This window comes from Onychostruthus taczanowskii, unplaced genomic scaffold (assembly GCF_017590055.1).
Source record: "Onychostruthus taczanowskii isolate IOZ18803 unplaced genomic scaffold, ASM1759005v1 scaffold11, whole genome shotgun sequence".
Taxonomy (NCBI): Eukaryota; Metazoa; Chordata; class Aves; order Passeriformes; family Passeridae; genus Onychostruthus; species Onychostruthus taczanowskii.
Window position 1 is genome coordinate 11,932,777 of NW_024497629.1, and position 18,084 is coordinate 11,950,860.

Here is an 18,084-nt window from a genome sequence, read left to right on the forward strand (position 1 = left end):
CACATAAGGCTCAGAAAACTGTCAGTCTTGATATAAAGAGCTTTTTCCTGAACTGTAACTACCACTTTAGAGTACAGCATCATGTTGGGATGGCTTGAACTGTTTTTCTCTACATGCATTAACTAACTTTTGTAAACAGAGGACCTCATCTTTTTGAGTCCTTCTATTGTCACCTTTTCCATGGCGTGAAATTACCTGAAAGTGTCAGGTTTGTAAGACTAGGTAGTTGACACTGTTACACTAATAATGCTGGAGCTCACAGTGGAATGCTTCCTCTGGTTTTAACTTTGGCCTTTCAGATGAATCTTTGTTTTAAATCCATGACATAAAGCTAGATTAATTCCTTTCACTAGGAAGAGGTAAAACTAAATTTAAAAGCAGAATCTTTATCTAATCTACATTTAAAAGCATAATTAGTAAGTTTCTATGTTGCTATGTCTTTTGTATTTGTGCGAATTTGAATTCGCCTAAGAATTCAAATTCGTATTCAAATCCATGGAAACATATGTGGAAACACATTTATTGTCCCAGTTCAAATGTATTTTTAAACTCCTACAAAAATAGGTTCTGCTCTTCTGTTTAATGTAGGGACATAGAAAGCCACCAGAGGGCAAAAGGAAGTGTGACTGGACAAAGCTGTTGCCTGCAAATTTCTACATGCAGGCAGGAATGTGTGTGCACACGTCCTGGTTTTCACTTGGATTTTTTCAGACAAGATAGGTGCCCTGGTGCAGTGGTTATGAAGACTTCATACAAATAGCTTGCATTTATGGATTCGGAGCATACAAACACAAAACTGGTGTTTAGTTTCGTTGAACATAGTTTGCCTTTAAAATCCATTATTTCAAAACAATAAATCTACAATGAGTTATGGCTGTCTGGTGCTTTGCACTTACACACAGTGAACTCATGTATTAATAAAACTTTCTGCAGAAAAAATTCATCGGTAAGGATACTGGAAATAATGCTGCTGGTGATGCTTCATCTGCTTAGTATTGAAGACAGCAGGTGACACTTTTGCCTTGCTGTAATGAAAGAACTCCGTGTAGGGAAATCATTGGTACAGCCATGGGATATGCTACAGTCATTAAAATGGGCACAGAAGTAGAATGTGTCTTTAAATATTCCCTCTTCTCAGCAGTAGTGGTGGGATGTACAGAAGAAGATTTATTCCCATAGTTTGAAGGAAGAAATAAATGTCCTTGGTGTTCCTAATGTTCTTTTAATGTTTTTTTTTCCTAGGAATTCAGCTGTTACATGTAATTTGAGTGTTTCTTTGCAAGTAGTTTGCAGTAAGGTTTTAAATGAAATGGTTGCCTATCTGATCCACGTGATGGAAAAATGCTACACAAGTGATGAACAGCTTGAGAAATTGTTCCATGTTAATTCTGTTCAAATTTGAAGGCCTCTATGCATAGATGTACATTGAGTTCTGTCCAGATGAGAGGTAATGTAGCTGTCATATCATCGTCTGTGCTATAATCTTACTTGGATGTGAGACTCCTATAGGAACTAAGCTCAGTAGTGTCTCAGCCATTGTGTAAGAGCAGATGCACAGTGAAAAGTGTAAGAGCTGGGGGACCATGGACCATGTATAATATAATTAACTTGAAGCACAGATCCTTATTATCTCTTCATTTAGGATTTCATCTTTATTTGACAGCGATTATCAGGATAATTGCAACATTTTTGGTATGAAGCAAAAGAAAATGAATGTCATAAGAGGGAGGAGAGAAAATGACAGAAATTCAAGTATAACAGAATGGTCATGATATTGAAAAGAGTGCTTTAAATGCAGAAAGTGGATAAAATGCTTCTGAATTAGTGCTGTCACTGAGGGATAATCTCTTGAATTATCAGACTGCTCTATCTTTCACTGTTAGTAGGTTTAATTCTCTTCCCCTTTTTAAGTTTTTTTTTTTTTTGCTTAGAACAAAGGCAGTGTTTTTCTGTTTTAATTCAGAGTAGTTTTTAAACTCTGTTTTCAAATATTGATCTCAACTAATGTAAAAGACTGCAAGAGAATGTGTTCTTTTGCCATCTCCAGTCAATGCTATTGTTACAGTAAATAACATTTTGCATAAACATGTAAATTCTTACAGTTTGTGTTTAGGCATCCTTGTGCAACGATTTTGTTGTATAAGTGAAAGTTAATGGCTTGCTTTTTTCTCTGTATTACACTAGTTTTGTATTAGACTTCAGAGTTATTCCCAAATAATGCAAGTGAAACCAAGTATCGTGTGCAAGTTCCTTCCAGTAAATGCTAAGACATTTTGCAACCTCACTTTTTTGTATTCCATGTTTTGTGACGTACATTCTACTATGAAAAGATAGCCTGCTTTAATTCTGCATTATCCCATCCTTCTTGGAAAGCTGGAGAGGCCAAGGGAGTATCTCTTGCTTCATAACCTTAAGAGAATGATAAAGATTTTTTTTTCTTGTTTCTTCTTTTTTTTTTCCCTCTCTCTGACTTAGGAACATCACTATTCAAGTGCTAGCAATATCTTAAATAGTTATAACAATGATAAATTCTTTATAAAGAAGTAAATCTTGAGTTATTGTAGTTATATGATGACATCATATTCTGTAGCATATTCTATTATCTACATGTCTTCTTATGAAACCATATTAAAATGTTTTGAGGACTGTTTTAGTTTGAGATTTTTCTCCTGATTGCAAGTGATAATTTGCAGCTTTAAATGCTCTTGTGTGTAGGGGGTAGGTTTTTTTTTAATGTGTCATCAAGCAAGCATCAGTGTTTCTGACCATTAGACATAAAACTTAAGACATTTCTGCTTCTACAGCAAATTGAGTGACAGCTACAGGAAGTATGAGAATTTGAGGTTAATATTTGTCTTCTGTTGATATTGTGAAGACTATATTGCAGCTCAGCATAGCTTTATGATATCCACTGTGGGTGCGCATGCCGCCTAGTAGACTAACAGCACTTCTCCACTGTTCCTTACATTCAAATTGCTGTCACCATAACCTTCAGTGCCCTTTCAGAGCATTGTTGAACGTTGAGGTACCTGTTGGTTTGTTTTTCCAGCCTTTTTTGTCCCTCTGATGTTCCCTGAGGTCATTAATGAAGATGCTGAACAGTTCTGGCCCCCCTGTCAGCTCCTGAGACATACCAGTAGTGACTGGCTCCATATGACTTTTATTCCACTGACCACAACCCTTCGAGAATTGCAGTTCAACCAGTTTTGAGCCCAACCCTCCTGTTCTTCAGTTTGTCTGTGAGGATGGTATGGTTATCTTTAACCGTCTTGTTAAAGATAAGTAACATCAACCGCTTTCCCCATTTTTACCAAGCCTGTTTTTAATTTAATTTTCACTGCAGAATGCAATCATATGTGTCAGATGTGATGTCTTCTTCATAAATCTGTACTGAGTAGTCCCAGTCAACTTATGTTTAGAAATGTTTTTCAGATTCTCTTAGTCTGTCACCTTCCTGTGGAGACTGAAGTCTCCAGGGGAGACTGACTAGTATATAGATCCTTCTTGCCAATCTTAAATACAGGAATGCCATTTGCTTTCTCAAAGTCCTCAGGAACCTCTCTCCAGCACCATGACCTTTCAGAGTTAATTGAAACTGGCCTCATAATTACATTGGCCATTCCTCAGTTCTTGTGGATGCATTACTAGGATCCAATTTCTTTTAATATTCCCTAACTTGACTTACCCACTGGTCTTGGCAGCCTGGGATCCCTCAGTCCTGAGGATAGCAAAAACCCCTCCACTAGACATTGAGCTATTGCTGGGAGAAATTTTGTGTGTGTTGGTTGTGGCCACACATCTGGATTTCTGTTGAGGGGAAGTACCAAGTGGAGACCATGAAAGGCTGTTGTAAGGGGTGGTGAACCTACCTTTTCCAATTGAGCTAGTGGTTTGTCAGGCTTGAGGCAGCCACATAAACTGCTTGTATTGGATAGAGTGGCATTTCTCCTGTTTGAGGCAGACTTACTACAGAAGTTATATTTGTCTTTGGAACTCCTATGGAGTAGAATGGGAATTCTTGAGGTTATATAGATATACTCTTGAATATGTAACTGTCTATTCAGGTGCCCAATTCAACAGGGGGATGAGTGGTCTGCAGTTCCCATCAACTTGTTAAGGAGTGCAGTTTTTACTTTATGAAATATCAAGTGGGAGCTTAAGTGTGTTGGTTTCATTTCACCTTATTTCACTGACAACTGCCATGTTACCTCCATGAGACGACTGTTGTGTGTGTAAAAGTAGCAATGCGGACGACACTGTTTAGCTCCACTCACCTTTGTGATGATGGAAGCCAACGTGTAACTGTCCCGCATTAAGTTTTATTGGGGTACTGTGCAGCTTTCCACGCACAGAGTTAAATCTCACAAATTATTTTTATATGGCCAGCCAATACCTTTTTGCTTGTGTGGTTCTCACTCTTGCTGCAGCTTTTACCTTATTGCACCCAAATTCTGCCTGAAGAGCAGAGTTCAGCTCACCGGTATAGTGATGGTTGTGGTTCTTTGCATGGGCTGTCCCCATATGGCAGAGTTCCCAAAATGCAATCAGTAAATTTTGACCTCCCTCAAACAGATGTATATCTGCAGAGTATATCGGTAAAAAAGATCTGTGCTGAAACATTGTCTCAAATCACCTTGGGATAGCATAAGAAGCATCAGACTATTGAGAAGTGCAATTTATGCCTTTTCTAATTTGACTGCCTGTTTTCCGCACACTATCTCTTGTTCTTCCATAGATAGTGATGGGTTTACCTGACTCTCCATGCCTTTTGCACACTCTTAGATCGTTCTAGTAGTTTTAGTAGCAGGTGAGGTTTTTAAAACTTCCTTGGATATCTGTATTTACAATGCAAACATATTACTATTAGCATAAAGAGTGAGCTGCTGTGTTTCCACCTTTTGTGGGTTTGCTTTTTTTTGTTTTATTTTGTTTTGTTTGGTGGATTTTTTTGAAAATCAGTGTCTGGTTTTTGATAGCTAAAAACGCATTTAAGTAATGGAAAGAAATTAAACTGCTTGTAGCCCTTTATTCCCACATATATCTCATCCACTGTATTTCATAAAAAAAAAAAAAAAGTAAAATCAAGGACTACACAGGCTTTTAGGACATAAGATGAAGTTACTAACCCAGAAAATAAGGGGTCTATTTTCCCCCTCTTTTTTTGCCTGTGAAGGACATGACATTGAATAAACAGAATACAGTTAATTTTTTTATTAATTGATTAAAAAGGCTGAAAGGGATATTCTTTTTTAAAACAAAATATCCATTGAGTAATTTTGTTTTTCTTTCTTAATTCTGTTAAACTCGAAGAAGAATGTTCACACTGATAAGGAAGAGTGCTAACTGTTTGTCAGTGGAAGGGAGGGGGGTTCTGAGCACTGGCTGCTTGTTCCTGTCATACCGAGAGCACTAATGGGCACCAGCTGGGCTGTAGCTAGAGCAGCTTCACCACTTCAGCCTTGCACAGCACGAGCTGCTGTGGCAATACTGCAGAAGGGCCTCCTGTGCAGATTTAGGAAGTACACACTTCAGTTGTTGTTCCCTGTGCAACAGAATAACTGCAGACAGCTGGCTCTGCACCACCTGAGCTGATCAAAGAGCAAACCCTGTCAGGCACTGATACTTCAGCTCCTCCAGCTTCAGTGTGAATGTCTGCAGGCAGTGATGTCGGAAGCATTGTCATTCAGGTTTCAAGGTTAAACTCAGGGGAATGAAGTAGAGTGACAGCAAAAAGTAATATGAAAACATTGTTCCTGTAGGTAGTGCAGTCGGGTGTGTATAGCTATTGGTGATCAAGAATTAACTTTAAAATACTAAATCACTGATGTACATATAAAATGTCTTTTGGAATTATTCAAAAAGAGACTGGGAGGCTAGCAATAATTGGCTTGAATTTTGGGAGAAGGAAGAACAATCAGGGCTGATATATCAGGTTTTTCATTAAGGAAGACCATAAAGAATGATTGAACATAAAGATTAAAGTGGTATGTAAAATGATATAGCTATGAAGGACCTATATCTGGTTTGCTGGAAGCTTCTGACTGGTCAGGACTGCAGCAGCATGGTGGGGTTTATTCAGCAAGTGATGCCAGAAGCATGAAATGTGGACAATTGAACTGTAATGCTGTCTGATGTGGATCTGTATAATTGGGATTAAGATCTACTTGAATATGTTGGGTAACAGTGGAGGGGTGGGAGAGGCAGGTGGTAGTGATTGTAAATGTCCATTGAACTCTTTTCTTGTACTTCTTTTATATTATAGTAACGTCCACTTAACACTTTGCTTAAGAGAGGTGCTGACTTCTTAAAATACTGTTTTAAACTTTGTTGTGAAATAATAAAGATAATTTTTAATTACTCCTCTTAAAATAATTTTCTCCTTTATTTTTTTCTAATATCTGTATTTACTTAGGTAGTAGCTTCCCTTTTGGAAGGCAGCTCCAGTGAGTAATAATGCTGACTTTTAGGAAGTCCTAAATGTGCATCTGTCCACGCCAGAAACAGGAAGGAGAACAGATTTAGTGTGTTTCTGAATGTACTCCATCCTTATTTGCTGAAACTGCAGAATATTGATTAGTATCCACACTTCCATTGAGGGTTTGGGTTTTATATTCCATATATTCTTTGGATTTTTTGTATTTCATATTTATTTTAGTAACAGTTGATGAGAGTCTCTCTAAAGTAGTGGGGTTTTTTGCCTTTTGTTTTGTTGGCTATTTTTTGGTTTGCCTTGGGGACAAATTAGATTCTGTATTTCTTGTTTGGATCTTCTGATTTAGTGCATCAGTGGTCCAGATATCAGTTGGTTTCTTAGTATTTTTACTGAGGTTGCATGAGGTTAAGTCCTTTTTAAAACTGTTATTTATTAAAGAGAATAAATTAAGAAGACTGCATAAACAGATTTTATGGTATCTGATGTTCAGTTGCATTCTTTGTAATTTTGCGGTCTGTGGCATTTTCTGAAGGAATCTTTATAGGAATTCTGAATTACTTAAAATTTTAAGTTCATCTGTCTAAGTCTGGAAATGTGACAAAGCTCACTTCTTTCATTCTGCAAGTCTTCAATTGTAGGAATTGCTGATGCAAAATCAAGAGCAATTTGAAGTGCACAGGCCATCCGTTCTAGCTTCAAAAACTACCAGTTCATAAAAATTATAATTTTCTACAACAGCAGGAATGACTTCCAGTGTCCTGAACAACTGTATTGCATCTGGAATCTGCAGTGGTATTATATCCACATATTTTTATTTTTGCATCTACTACAGAAATGATTCCGTAGTTTTTAAGGGGCGTCTGCTGGCTACTGTGCTCCAGCAGCAGCAGTGCCGTGAATTGATTTGTGTGTGAAGGAACTTTATCAAAGAGTAACAGCTACCTTACAGGTGTGTTTCTTTTTGAACTCTGGTCAGTAGCTTCCTGTTATTTTTAAATTGCAGGCAGATATTTTTCCCTAGTCTTATTTCTTACTCTTAATTTAAGTTGGAGCAATTTTCCAAGGGAAACAGTGTTTGCATGAAGATAAATGGGATGTCCCACCAATCTACAGCTTTTGCTTTTTTTTCCTGTGTTGGAACCAGCTGGTAGTATAAAGCTAAAAATTGTCGTGGAAATAGTCCTCATTGAGTTCTTTTGAGTGCTGCAGGGAAAATTGGTATTGACTGACCATGTTGTGACCCTTTGCAAATTGTGGGCTCTGCATGCTGAAGGTTTTCTTACTTGCTCAACTTGTAAAGTAGGCACCAACGATGGCCTCATGTTCTATACCCATGATTATCTCTTAGGCTTTGGCTGAACTCAACAAAGTTTGAACTCAGCAAAGTTTATTTCCTACATTTGATTACTGTACCCTTATTGCTACCAGCTTAATGTGTAGTTGCTTCCTAATTCAGTGCTGTCAAAGTATAGGATTACTTGTTTACTTCTTAAATTCTGTTTTGCTTGTTGTTAGCCTGGATCATTTCAACAGAACTAGGTAGATGAAACTATGTGCAGTCACTAGCAGATATTATCCTCTGCCCAGGTGAAAATATTGGTGGACTTGCGGAAATGGTGCTTAACAGAGGGTTGTTGCAGTTGGAACAAATACATTTAGCTCCATCCGTAGCTGTACCTAGCAAAAGATATACTGAAGATGTATTATGAGTTAGATAAGGGATGAGAAGGAACAAATATTTCCCCCTCTTGAATGAGGAAGAATAAATATGACTAAGATTCAATAGTTCATTGTCTCATTTCTGGATCATTAAATGTGAACAACGCGTGAGGAATACAGTGGGACATCCTTCTTCAAACCTTTGACTTACTCTTTATGAAAGTTCAGTAGTGCTTAGTAAACCTTGTAACATTTTTCTTAATATACTCAGTGATAAAACTTCAACACAGCCTTATCTGTTCTCTTCTGCATTGGTGCTGTGACATAAATAAAAATCCTTCTTTCAATATGAAGTAGGGATGCAAAAATGGTTTTCAACTAAAGAAAGGCATAGAAGCACAACATAGAGACACTATGTTTTTACCTTGTTTTTCTTTCTTTTACAGAATAACTGGCATTGTCGTTTCAATATTAGTTTCATACTTGTCTTTTAGCATTTTAAAGAGATAATATGAGAGCTGGTAGATAAAAACATTGTCATTTTGTATGCATATGTGCAGTAATGTGATGTGAAGATAGTAAAAGATGGGAAAACCTGGAGTTTCTCTTTGCCTGTAGGCATTCTAGATAAGCACTGGCGCTATAGAAGTGGTAGTGAAATTACCCGGTAACACTGGATTTTTAAAATTTCATATGATCACTTGGGAAATAAGGCTATATGGGTAATGCCACAAATACTGTTTACTGTTAGTGAGCTTTTCATGTGGCTGTGGGAAGCTTGTTGTGGGCCTTTGATTTCAATGTAGTGAGAGTTCCTGTTTGTGTTTGTGGATTTTGTGTTTGTAGGTTTGTATCTAATGGTTATTCTATTAAGAGAAATTGTGACCCAGAAAAAACTCCACTTCATGTATCCGAAGAGTGACACCTTCACTCAGCACATAGATTTGCCCTCTCTTTTACAAGAGAGAAAATGGTGTATTTTAAAAAGTTCCTTACTTATATAAAGGTAAATTAAGCCTTCCTTAAGTCCAGCCATATATAAAATGACTTCTCTGGGTGGCTGTGGAATTCTATTTTGGTTTCACACATCTGGGAATTAACAAAGTGTCAGAATTGTCCAAGAAGAAGTTAATAGTGCTCTGAATAGTCTTTGTTCTACAGATTTCAGCCATATATCTAATTCCAGAATTTCTCCAAAGTGTAAAATTAGAATATTTGCAATGCACTTACAGTTGTTCAAGATGGATGGACATTCAGCAGCTGGAAAGCGTTCTGTTACTTTCCCTGAGCATCATCAAACCCAACTGAAAGTAGAGGATAATGTATGTGCTGAGTGTCCAAGTTTTGTGCTTGTTGGCTTTTAGTGTTATCCCTTTCTGATGTGCAGTTTAATTTATCCTTCACCACTAGTCCTAGTGAAATAAAACAGGCATGGAACTGCACGAACCTGTACTTCAGGTTTCAAACCACCAAAGTGTTGTAGGAGCCTGGATCACCTCAAGTTTCTGGGGGATTTTTCTCTCAAGATATATATATATATATATATATATATGTATATACACACACATACATATACACTTGGCTTTCACTTCCTTCAATGGCTTGTTTAGTTGTTTTAGGGTTTTCAGTCCGGAAATCTGATTGTGCAAGGAGCTAATACTACAGTTTGAAGAAGCTAAAATATCATTTCAATGCTGTCTTTAAGGTTGTGGTGCTGTGGTTAGAGAAAAGATGTCTTGAGAATGTTTTTCCCCACTTTCCTCCATCTAAAGCCTTTACTACACCAAGCAGCAATACTTGGAATTTCAATCTTTTTATGGATGGATTTTTCAATATTTTTATCTTTTAAATTTGATGTTGCACTTCAGTCTTTGATTTTCAGTCTTCCCTCAACTGATTTGGCCTATATGGAAGTAATTTATTGTTTCTTAAGGATGAGAATTCATATTATATGTTACCTGTGTAACAACTCATTTTTTTTGCTTAAGACAAGAAAAGGAGAGCTCAGTACTGCAGAGTTTATTACAGGGAGTTGTTTCCTTTTCCTTTCTGGTATTCAGAAGAATGTTAAATTTATCCATTGTATATTTGCAAGTTTGGTGCTTTATGGGTGTGTGCACATGACACGTTCTCACTGCTTCTTGAATAGGTGCAGGGCATTGACATGTTAATATATTTGCTCCATGTTTTACCAACCACAGTTTGAAATAATATTGGGGCCACCTAGCCATCTACTAGCAAGAAAAGTTGAAACCATAAGAATGTGGTCTTCTGTAACATTTCAGGAAAAATATGGTGTAGGAGGTGATCATGCAAGTTTTACGCGCAGCTTCACAATTATCAGAGAATTTTAAGATAAATGGAATAACAGCAGATTTTTGTAAATGAAATGAGAAGTCTGAATTGAGACTGAACAAGTATAATGAAACATCAATGTTGGATATTGCTGTACATGTCACATATGAGAGTGGAAAGGGCCCCTTTACTTTCTGTATTCGGATACCTGCAATGTAAGATGGCCTATCGTAATCTCATTATACTTATGTATATTCTAGTAGGAGTAATTTTAAATTTATCAAAAGTGAACAATACTTAAAATAATTCTCTAACCTTTTAAAAATATGACTCCATAAAAATTCCTATTTGTTACCTAAATATTTTTTGTTGTAAAAAAAACCAAAAAACCCCCAAAAAACCGTCCAAAACCCAAAACACACCCCTCCATCCCAAAACTACTTCAGAAGTGATAGTTGATTCTTAATTTTTAATTATATCATAGATTGTACCATAAATTTTAAGAATTGGTCTCACCACTGATTACTAGTTGAAGCCTTGTAGGTTAAATTTCAGCTAGAAAGAAAAAGGTAATATTTATTAGGTAATTCTTGGGGAAGATAAGACCTATCTGAACTGAAAAGTGTTTTGTGCAGGCTACTTTTTTAAAATTTTTAAATCTGTTTCCTGAATGTTAAGTTTCTTTGTGACATTTTAAAGTTCTCTTAAGACTTATAGTGCTGTGCTGGAGAGGAAAGATGGCTTGAGGAGCATGTAGTTGTTTTCCATGATTTGCTTTTGTAGTTCTCTGCTATGATCTTGATGATAGTTGAAAAGCTAATGCTTTCTATGCATGGTACAGAGCTTTTAGTAGTTATAATCTACCAGAAAATTTTTATTACTGGTCTGTCACGTTGAAGTGAAATCTTTTGTACATCTCCCCTTCTTTAGCTATATTGCATTTTAAGTTATTTATTACTTGCAATGGTGTACAAAGCACACTGTGTCTGGGTTTGCCGTTTGATAAGGAAAGGTAGCCATCCACTGCTGCTTTCTTCTCTTCCTCTAATGGATCTAGAGTAAACCATTTGCCTGAAATTATTCAGAAATAGCTGTTTAGTTAGCATGCTCTACAATTAGCAAAAGTTCAATTAAGTGTTAATAAATAAGGTATTTTTTTATCATCTTTAGACATATGGTCTCTTTTTACTGTATTCAACTTGTATATCCAAATCACTGTAGAATAGTTATGTGTATCATAGGTATAATTTATGCTCAGCACAATCTATCAAATATCCAATGATTCTGTGTTCTGAATACATATGAAGTCCTCCTCCTATCCCTGTTTCCTGTTGCAGAAATGACCTTTTTTTCCTACAGCTTTCACCTAACTACCTTTTTTAAATTTTATTTCATATGACTGCATTTTAAACGTCTGCATTCTTGTATTCAGGACTTACTATGTATCAGTTACTTTTTGTCCTATTCTGTGTTGTTTGGCTGCCTCTTTTTCCATATAGATTATCCAGATTGGTGACCTTTATAATACATCTTTTTTCCTCTGTTAGTACCATTTTAGCCTGAGAAGCCCTCTTCAGTGTCCTTGCTTCCTCTTGAAAACACTCTCATTACATGCAGCTGCTGCCACTTTCCTTTCCACTGATGAAGTTGGTCGCATTTTCTCATGGCTCTGTAATCAGATGCTCGTGACTAAAATCAGCTGAAATATACTTGGAGATAGAGGCCTCTAAAATGATCTCAGAAGAGATGTGTCATTCGTTGCTGCTTATCCTCTGGACTTCTCATTTTGCTTGTCCTGCAGCCAGCAGTCACTCCCCCTGCTTTTGCTTACCGTGGCTGTGGCTGGTTCCTTTGTTCCCACTGGAGTGGATCACATCTAATCGTTCATCCTCACTGAACCCTGGACCAGCAGCTGGAACAGCATGAACATATGCACTGCTGCTCTGGCCTCCTCCCATTCTGCACTGCTACAAATGGCCAGATTGGGTGATGGACAATGTCATATGTGTACAGACCATATGGTATTTTCTCCTCAATCTACAGTTGCCTTGTTCTTCACACATTGTAGTACTTTGCTATGTGCATGTGAGTTCAGTTTGTCTTTTGGATACCGTTTTTATTCGCTGGGGTCAGAGGCATGTACTTACTTGGGAGAACCAATTTTGCAATAAACAGTTACTGGTAGTAAAGGATATGAGATAACGCTCTGGATTAAACTGGAGATAGCTGTTAGAAGTGTTTAAATGATGTCTGTACCTTTACTGTTAAGGGACCAAGCAATGTAACTTGTCATTTTCATTAACATCAGTATGGGGAATGAAACTTGGAAAACATGCATCCCAAAGAGTTTTCTTGAACACCTAATTTTGTTTTTGTTCAGGGAGACGCATGTCAAATACGTGCTAGTTATGAGTTTTGCAGCATCTTGACTGATAACTTGAGGTCTCTGTCTGTAGCCACATTCTGCATTCTTTGAATTCATCTTGGTATAATATTTTTAAATATTTCAAACAGCAGATGTGCATTGCTTATAGATTTGTGTAAATGTTGGTGCAGTGTGTACAAAATACATCTCCCATACAATGATCTGTTGACATTATTCTCTGTTGCTTAGCTTCAGACACTAAAGTCATGACATGTGCTGCTGTTTGGAGGATGCCGAAGGAATTGGAATCAGGCAGTCATGAATCCCCTGATGATTCATCAAGCAACACTCAAACCCTGGAGCTACTCTGTCACCTTGACAACACAGCCCATGGCAATATGGCCTGGTAGGATTCTGCATATTTTATATTTCTAGAAAAAGCCTAAAGGATAGACCCATGCTGTTAGTTTTGTGCAGATTTATAGTGAAGAAACTATGCTATGCACTTTAAAAGTATTCCATCTTAAAAAAAAAAAAAAAGTATAAATTGGATTTTAGTCCCAGATGTTTCATAGATTAAACACATTTATTATAGTTCTGCAAACACATGTGGAGTAACAGCCTGTGTACTGTTTGAATGTGTTTTTTTCCACCTGCCCCCATCTAAAGCCTTTTTTGCACAAAGGTATAATACTTAGAATTTGAATCTTTTGGAATATGAATTTGATGTTGCACAGAAGTTTTTCTGTTTTAATTTTCACTCAAGTGATTTAGTGTAAGTGTGAGTAATTTATTGTTTCATAAGGATAAGAATTCATTATGTTACATGGTGCCTCTTTATCTGTTGTATAAGTCAAGACGAGGAGAGCTGCAGTACAGCAGAGGTTATTACAGATGTTTGTTTCCCTTTCTGTTATTTAAGAGGAAGTTAAATTTGTCCATTGTGTATTCGCCAGTTTGGTGCTTTGTGAATGTGGATATATGACATATTCCCACTGCTTCCTGATCAGATGCAGTACATATAATTAAGCATCCATTTCTAGCCACAGATGTCTAGTTTGAGCCTTGCAGATTAAATTTTAACCAGAGAAAAAGGGTAAATTGAAGGTACTATTTATTAGGCAGGTCTTGAAAAGATAGGACATATCAGTGCATTAAAAAATGTATAGGTGACTTTTTTCGAAGATACAGGTTTTCTGAGTGTTAAATTTCTTCATAGTAGCATCCTTTAATTCTTTGCTACATATTTTAATATGAGTACTCCTTGTTATTATTTTATTATTTTAATTAACTTTTTATTGTGGACACTTTTTGATAATTAATATTCCCAACTAAATTGGAGAAGTTTTGTTGTTTCTTGTAATCTTTTAAGCTTTGTGCCTTTTGTCTTTTAATTTTCCATAATCAGTTTCAATCTGATGCCAGAATGCCAGAACTTTGTGTGGTAGCTGGATCACTAAAGGAGGAACAGGAGGCATATCACTGCTTTTTATCAGGATGTGAATTATACGAATGTCCAGAATTTGTTTTTTGCTCTAATAACAGCTTATAACAAGCTCATGAGCAGTTTTCAGTCATCTGCTATCTGATTTTGTTCAGTACTTAGTGCTTACAAATATCTACTGCTATTTAATGTCCTTTACCTATCTGCATGTGTATATATATGCATAGAGATTTGAAAATGTTCAATGTTACAGAGAGATAAAAGGTGTAAAGAGAATACTTGGCATTAGTACTCGTCACATCATCTCAGGAAAGCACAGCTGAGTTAGAGAGCCTTGTTTTAGAGCAGACTTTCCTATTCCTGTCTCACTCATGCTGGACACCGCTCAGAAATAAGTAAATTAGGCCTTTTGTGCTAAATGTGTCACATAAAGGCCACACCCCACTGAGTGGTGCATTGGCTACAAATAGCAAGGTAAATATTCTTTGTATTACCCTACTTAAGTGTTTAGAAAAACATGAAGCCCTTAGACACTAAGGGTTTGGTTGCTGTTGGAACCAAATAGGAATCAGAAAAGCAATTTTTCTCAATGCAAAGTGTAAACACTTTTCAAACCACAATGTAAGACCAGCGTTCTCGTGTACACAGCCACTATGAGATCAATGGTGGTCTGGCACCATTTACTTGCAGTAAGAAGGATCTGTCATTTGCCTTGCCATTAGAGCATACATACCCTTTATATTTTGCCTGGAAAACCACAGGCTGAACACTGGATCCAAGTTTAGTGTGACCATGTGCACTTTAAGGGGGTGGCTTAATCCACAGCATGCAGTAGAGCAGTGTGAATGCAGCCATGAATGATTGGATACAGGCTTCATTTTTTAAGTTAATTTTGACTACTGTTAGTCAGAATGCATGCTAGAAAAGATTAAATAGAAAACTGGGCTTCTATTATGTCTTTATATGCTGGGCCTGGAAAAGTGGGCAGTTTCCCGCACAGTTTAAAGATGGAGCATGTAATGTTGGTGTCAACCTTTGTGACAGTGGCTCCAGATAGCAGCTTGTAGGAAGATATATTTTGGTGTCTTGGTATCCATTGCACAGATGTTTCATGAGATTTATGGATCTGGTTGCAGATCATAAGTAATTGAGTTTTGATTGTAATTCAGGAAAAAAAGCAAAACTATCTTGAACATGCCACTGGTTATGTATTCTACCATCTACTACACTCCTCTGGGCTTTGTTTGCTTGTAGCTTTGCTCATGTTCACCCTGCTCTGCTTCCTTCCTTATGCTTTTTTCCAGGTAAGCCTGGTAGCTGAAATTTACCTCACTGATTTTTGTTTCTACTATCACACACTAAGAAACACAAGGGGGGGATTTTTTTTCTAGGTCTGGTGTGTCAGGTATTGGTTTTGTTCAACTCTGTACTGATGTTAAGAACTGATTCTGCATTTTTTTACCTTTATCTCATCTCCTTTGTGGAATTCTGTTCTCCAGTTTCTCTGTAATTTCTTACTAAAAACCAGCAGAGACATGTTTAATACCAGTTCTCTTTTGTGAACCAAGACCAAAAGAGGGTTTTCAATGGATTATGACTAAAATCTTAAACTTTGCTGAAGTGTTACTGAACACTGTGCTCTTCCCACTCAAGGTCTATTGAAAGAATTTTCTAGTCTTGACAAAACCTTTGGCAAAAATCTAATACCCAAGACATTACAGGAAAGTGAAAAAGAAATTTGCTTTTCTACAGTTCCATTTTATCTGGATTGCATGAGTTACTGTGTTTAAAAATTAAGCATAACCTTTCACTTTTAGTATCTGAGTTTGTTTACTGACTCCAAGCTTTGAATTTGGGACTCATCAGCATTATTACTCAACTCTTGTGTGGCACAGAGTTCAGAAAATTAAACAGGCGCTTAAATTAGGCCAACAAATAGGCCTTTAATTGTGCTGTTTGATTCTAGCCTAAGATTTTTTTCATCCTCTGCCTGTTGTTCCTCATGGAAGCCAAAATGGAAGCATTTCAAGTGCAAAAGTGCTGGGTGAATTACTTTCAGTGTGGACAACCCCAGATACACACAGAAATTTGTGTGTTTAAAAAGAAAAAAAGTATTTTCAATAAATTCCTTCCATAGGTATATGTGTTCATACAGAGTCAAGCCCATGTAACAGTAGGCATGTGGGTCTGTGCAATGTTGTAAGATTCAACTAAAGGAATTTGCCACAGGATATTTGCAAGAAGCAGTACTGTCCAAAGTACTGTCTGCATAGGAGAGGCCAAGGAAATGGAACAGCAGTTAATGAGATTTTGATTATTTGTCTGAGTGCATCTTGGAGGAATCCCCAGAACTCTTGTCTGTTAAACCCCTGAAGACTTGTATTTTAGTATTTAGAACAGTAACCTCCTGTTCTACTTCTCTCTCAGTTTTGCTGCAGACTTTTTTGATAGTAGACTTGACAGGATAGTCCTTGGAGAAAGGAGATACTGCAGGCCATAAGAGAAAGTATAATCTATGAGATCTTGAATTCATAACGCAGCAGGGAGTTTCTCTTGAATCTGCTGGAAGCAGGCTTGCCTCTCAATGCTTAGCATCCTCATTTTTTGCTTTCCAAAGGTGGCAGATATAAAATAGGGTAGATCCTGTTCGGTACTAAGCTATGTGCTTCAGAAGACAGAGGAACAAGTGAAGCAAGTTGGATTGTGATCTATGGAGTAAATGTGGAATAAAATGAAAGTAAATAAGGGGAAACTGTTAGATGAACAGTGAAATACAGCTGTAAAGGGAAAATGAATGGTAGTTACAGAGACAATATAAGTGGAGGCTCAATTCTGAGAAGCCTGAAAAGTGAGGAATGAAGAATTCATGTTTTATATAGAAAACAAGAGCTGCTAAAAATTTGTTTGAAAGGGATGAATGTGTTAGTAGTAATGATAGATTACTTCATTAAGCTGTTCTACTAGCTCAAGTTGATTTTTTTTTTTTTTTTGGTGTATCTCACTCAATCAATCCTAGATATGAACATGCAAATATTACCATATCTAACAGAATGTAGAGAGGAAGAGATATTATAAATTCTTTAGAGTCACAGATGTTTCAAGAACTCCAGGATGTTTATCACTAAAATATTAAATTAAACTTTGAATTCAGAAAGGAGAAAGATGTTATAAATGAGCTATTCCCAGAGATTTTAAATACTTAGATTTTATTTGGCATTTCATTGAAGGTCTCCAAATAGAGTACAGAGAAGTACTGTCTCTTCCTTGGCCATGCACAGTACAAATCAACCTCATTAAGGCTGGCTTTTTACAGAAGTACAAAATTCGCTCTTAGAATCCTTTCAACTTGAGTAGAGATTTAATACATAACATTTTATTGCTTCATCATGTTCATTCCATTAATGCACACAGTCACCTGATCAAAGGCTCATTCATAATTGATGCCCTGAAGACAGATGACTGAAATCCAGTAGTGTTTTACTTACTTTTTCAGCCTTTAAATTTATTTTAAAAAAACCCAAAAGCCCACAAAATTAAACCATCCCAAAACATTTTCAAGTAAAAAAGCCAAGAAGTAAGAGAATTTGAAACTCAAAAGAGAAAATGGTATTTTTAGTAGCTCTAACACTTTCATGTGTTATTCAGGTATCACTTCTCTTTCTTGTCATGATGTTGGTAATGTTACTTCTACTATAGAACCCCTCTGTAAGCTTCAGGATAGATGTGTAAAAGTTGTACCTTAGGGTTTCATTAAAACAAAAAAAACCTAAAAAGTCTAAAATAATTTAATAGTCTGTACCTAATGAATATAAACCTGAAAGTAACAATACTTTTAGAAGGATCGTATAGTCTTGACTATGTGGTGCAGTACCTGTTAGCTATGTTTTA

General features: G+C 36.7%; 1 protein-coding gene across 1 annotated transcript in view; it reads left to right on the forward strand.

The window, feature by feature from the left end:
* The window catches only part of EIPR1 (EARP complex and GARP complex interacting protein 1), a 73,637-nt gene that overhangs the window by 21,711 nt on the left and 33,842 nt on the right, over positions 1-18,084 (forward strand). Inside the window, exon 4 of the mRNA XM_041421639.1 lies at positions 13,002-13,158. Coding sequence (XP_041277573.1) covers positions 13,002-13,158 — 157 coding nt within the window. The remainder of the gene's footprint in view (positions 1-13,001; positions 13,159-18,084) is intronic.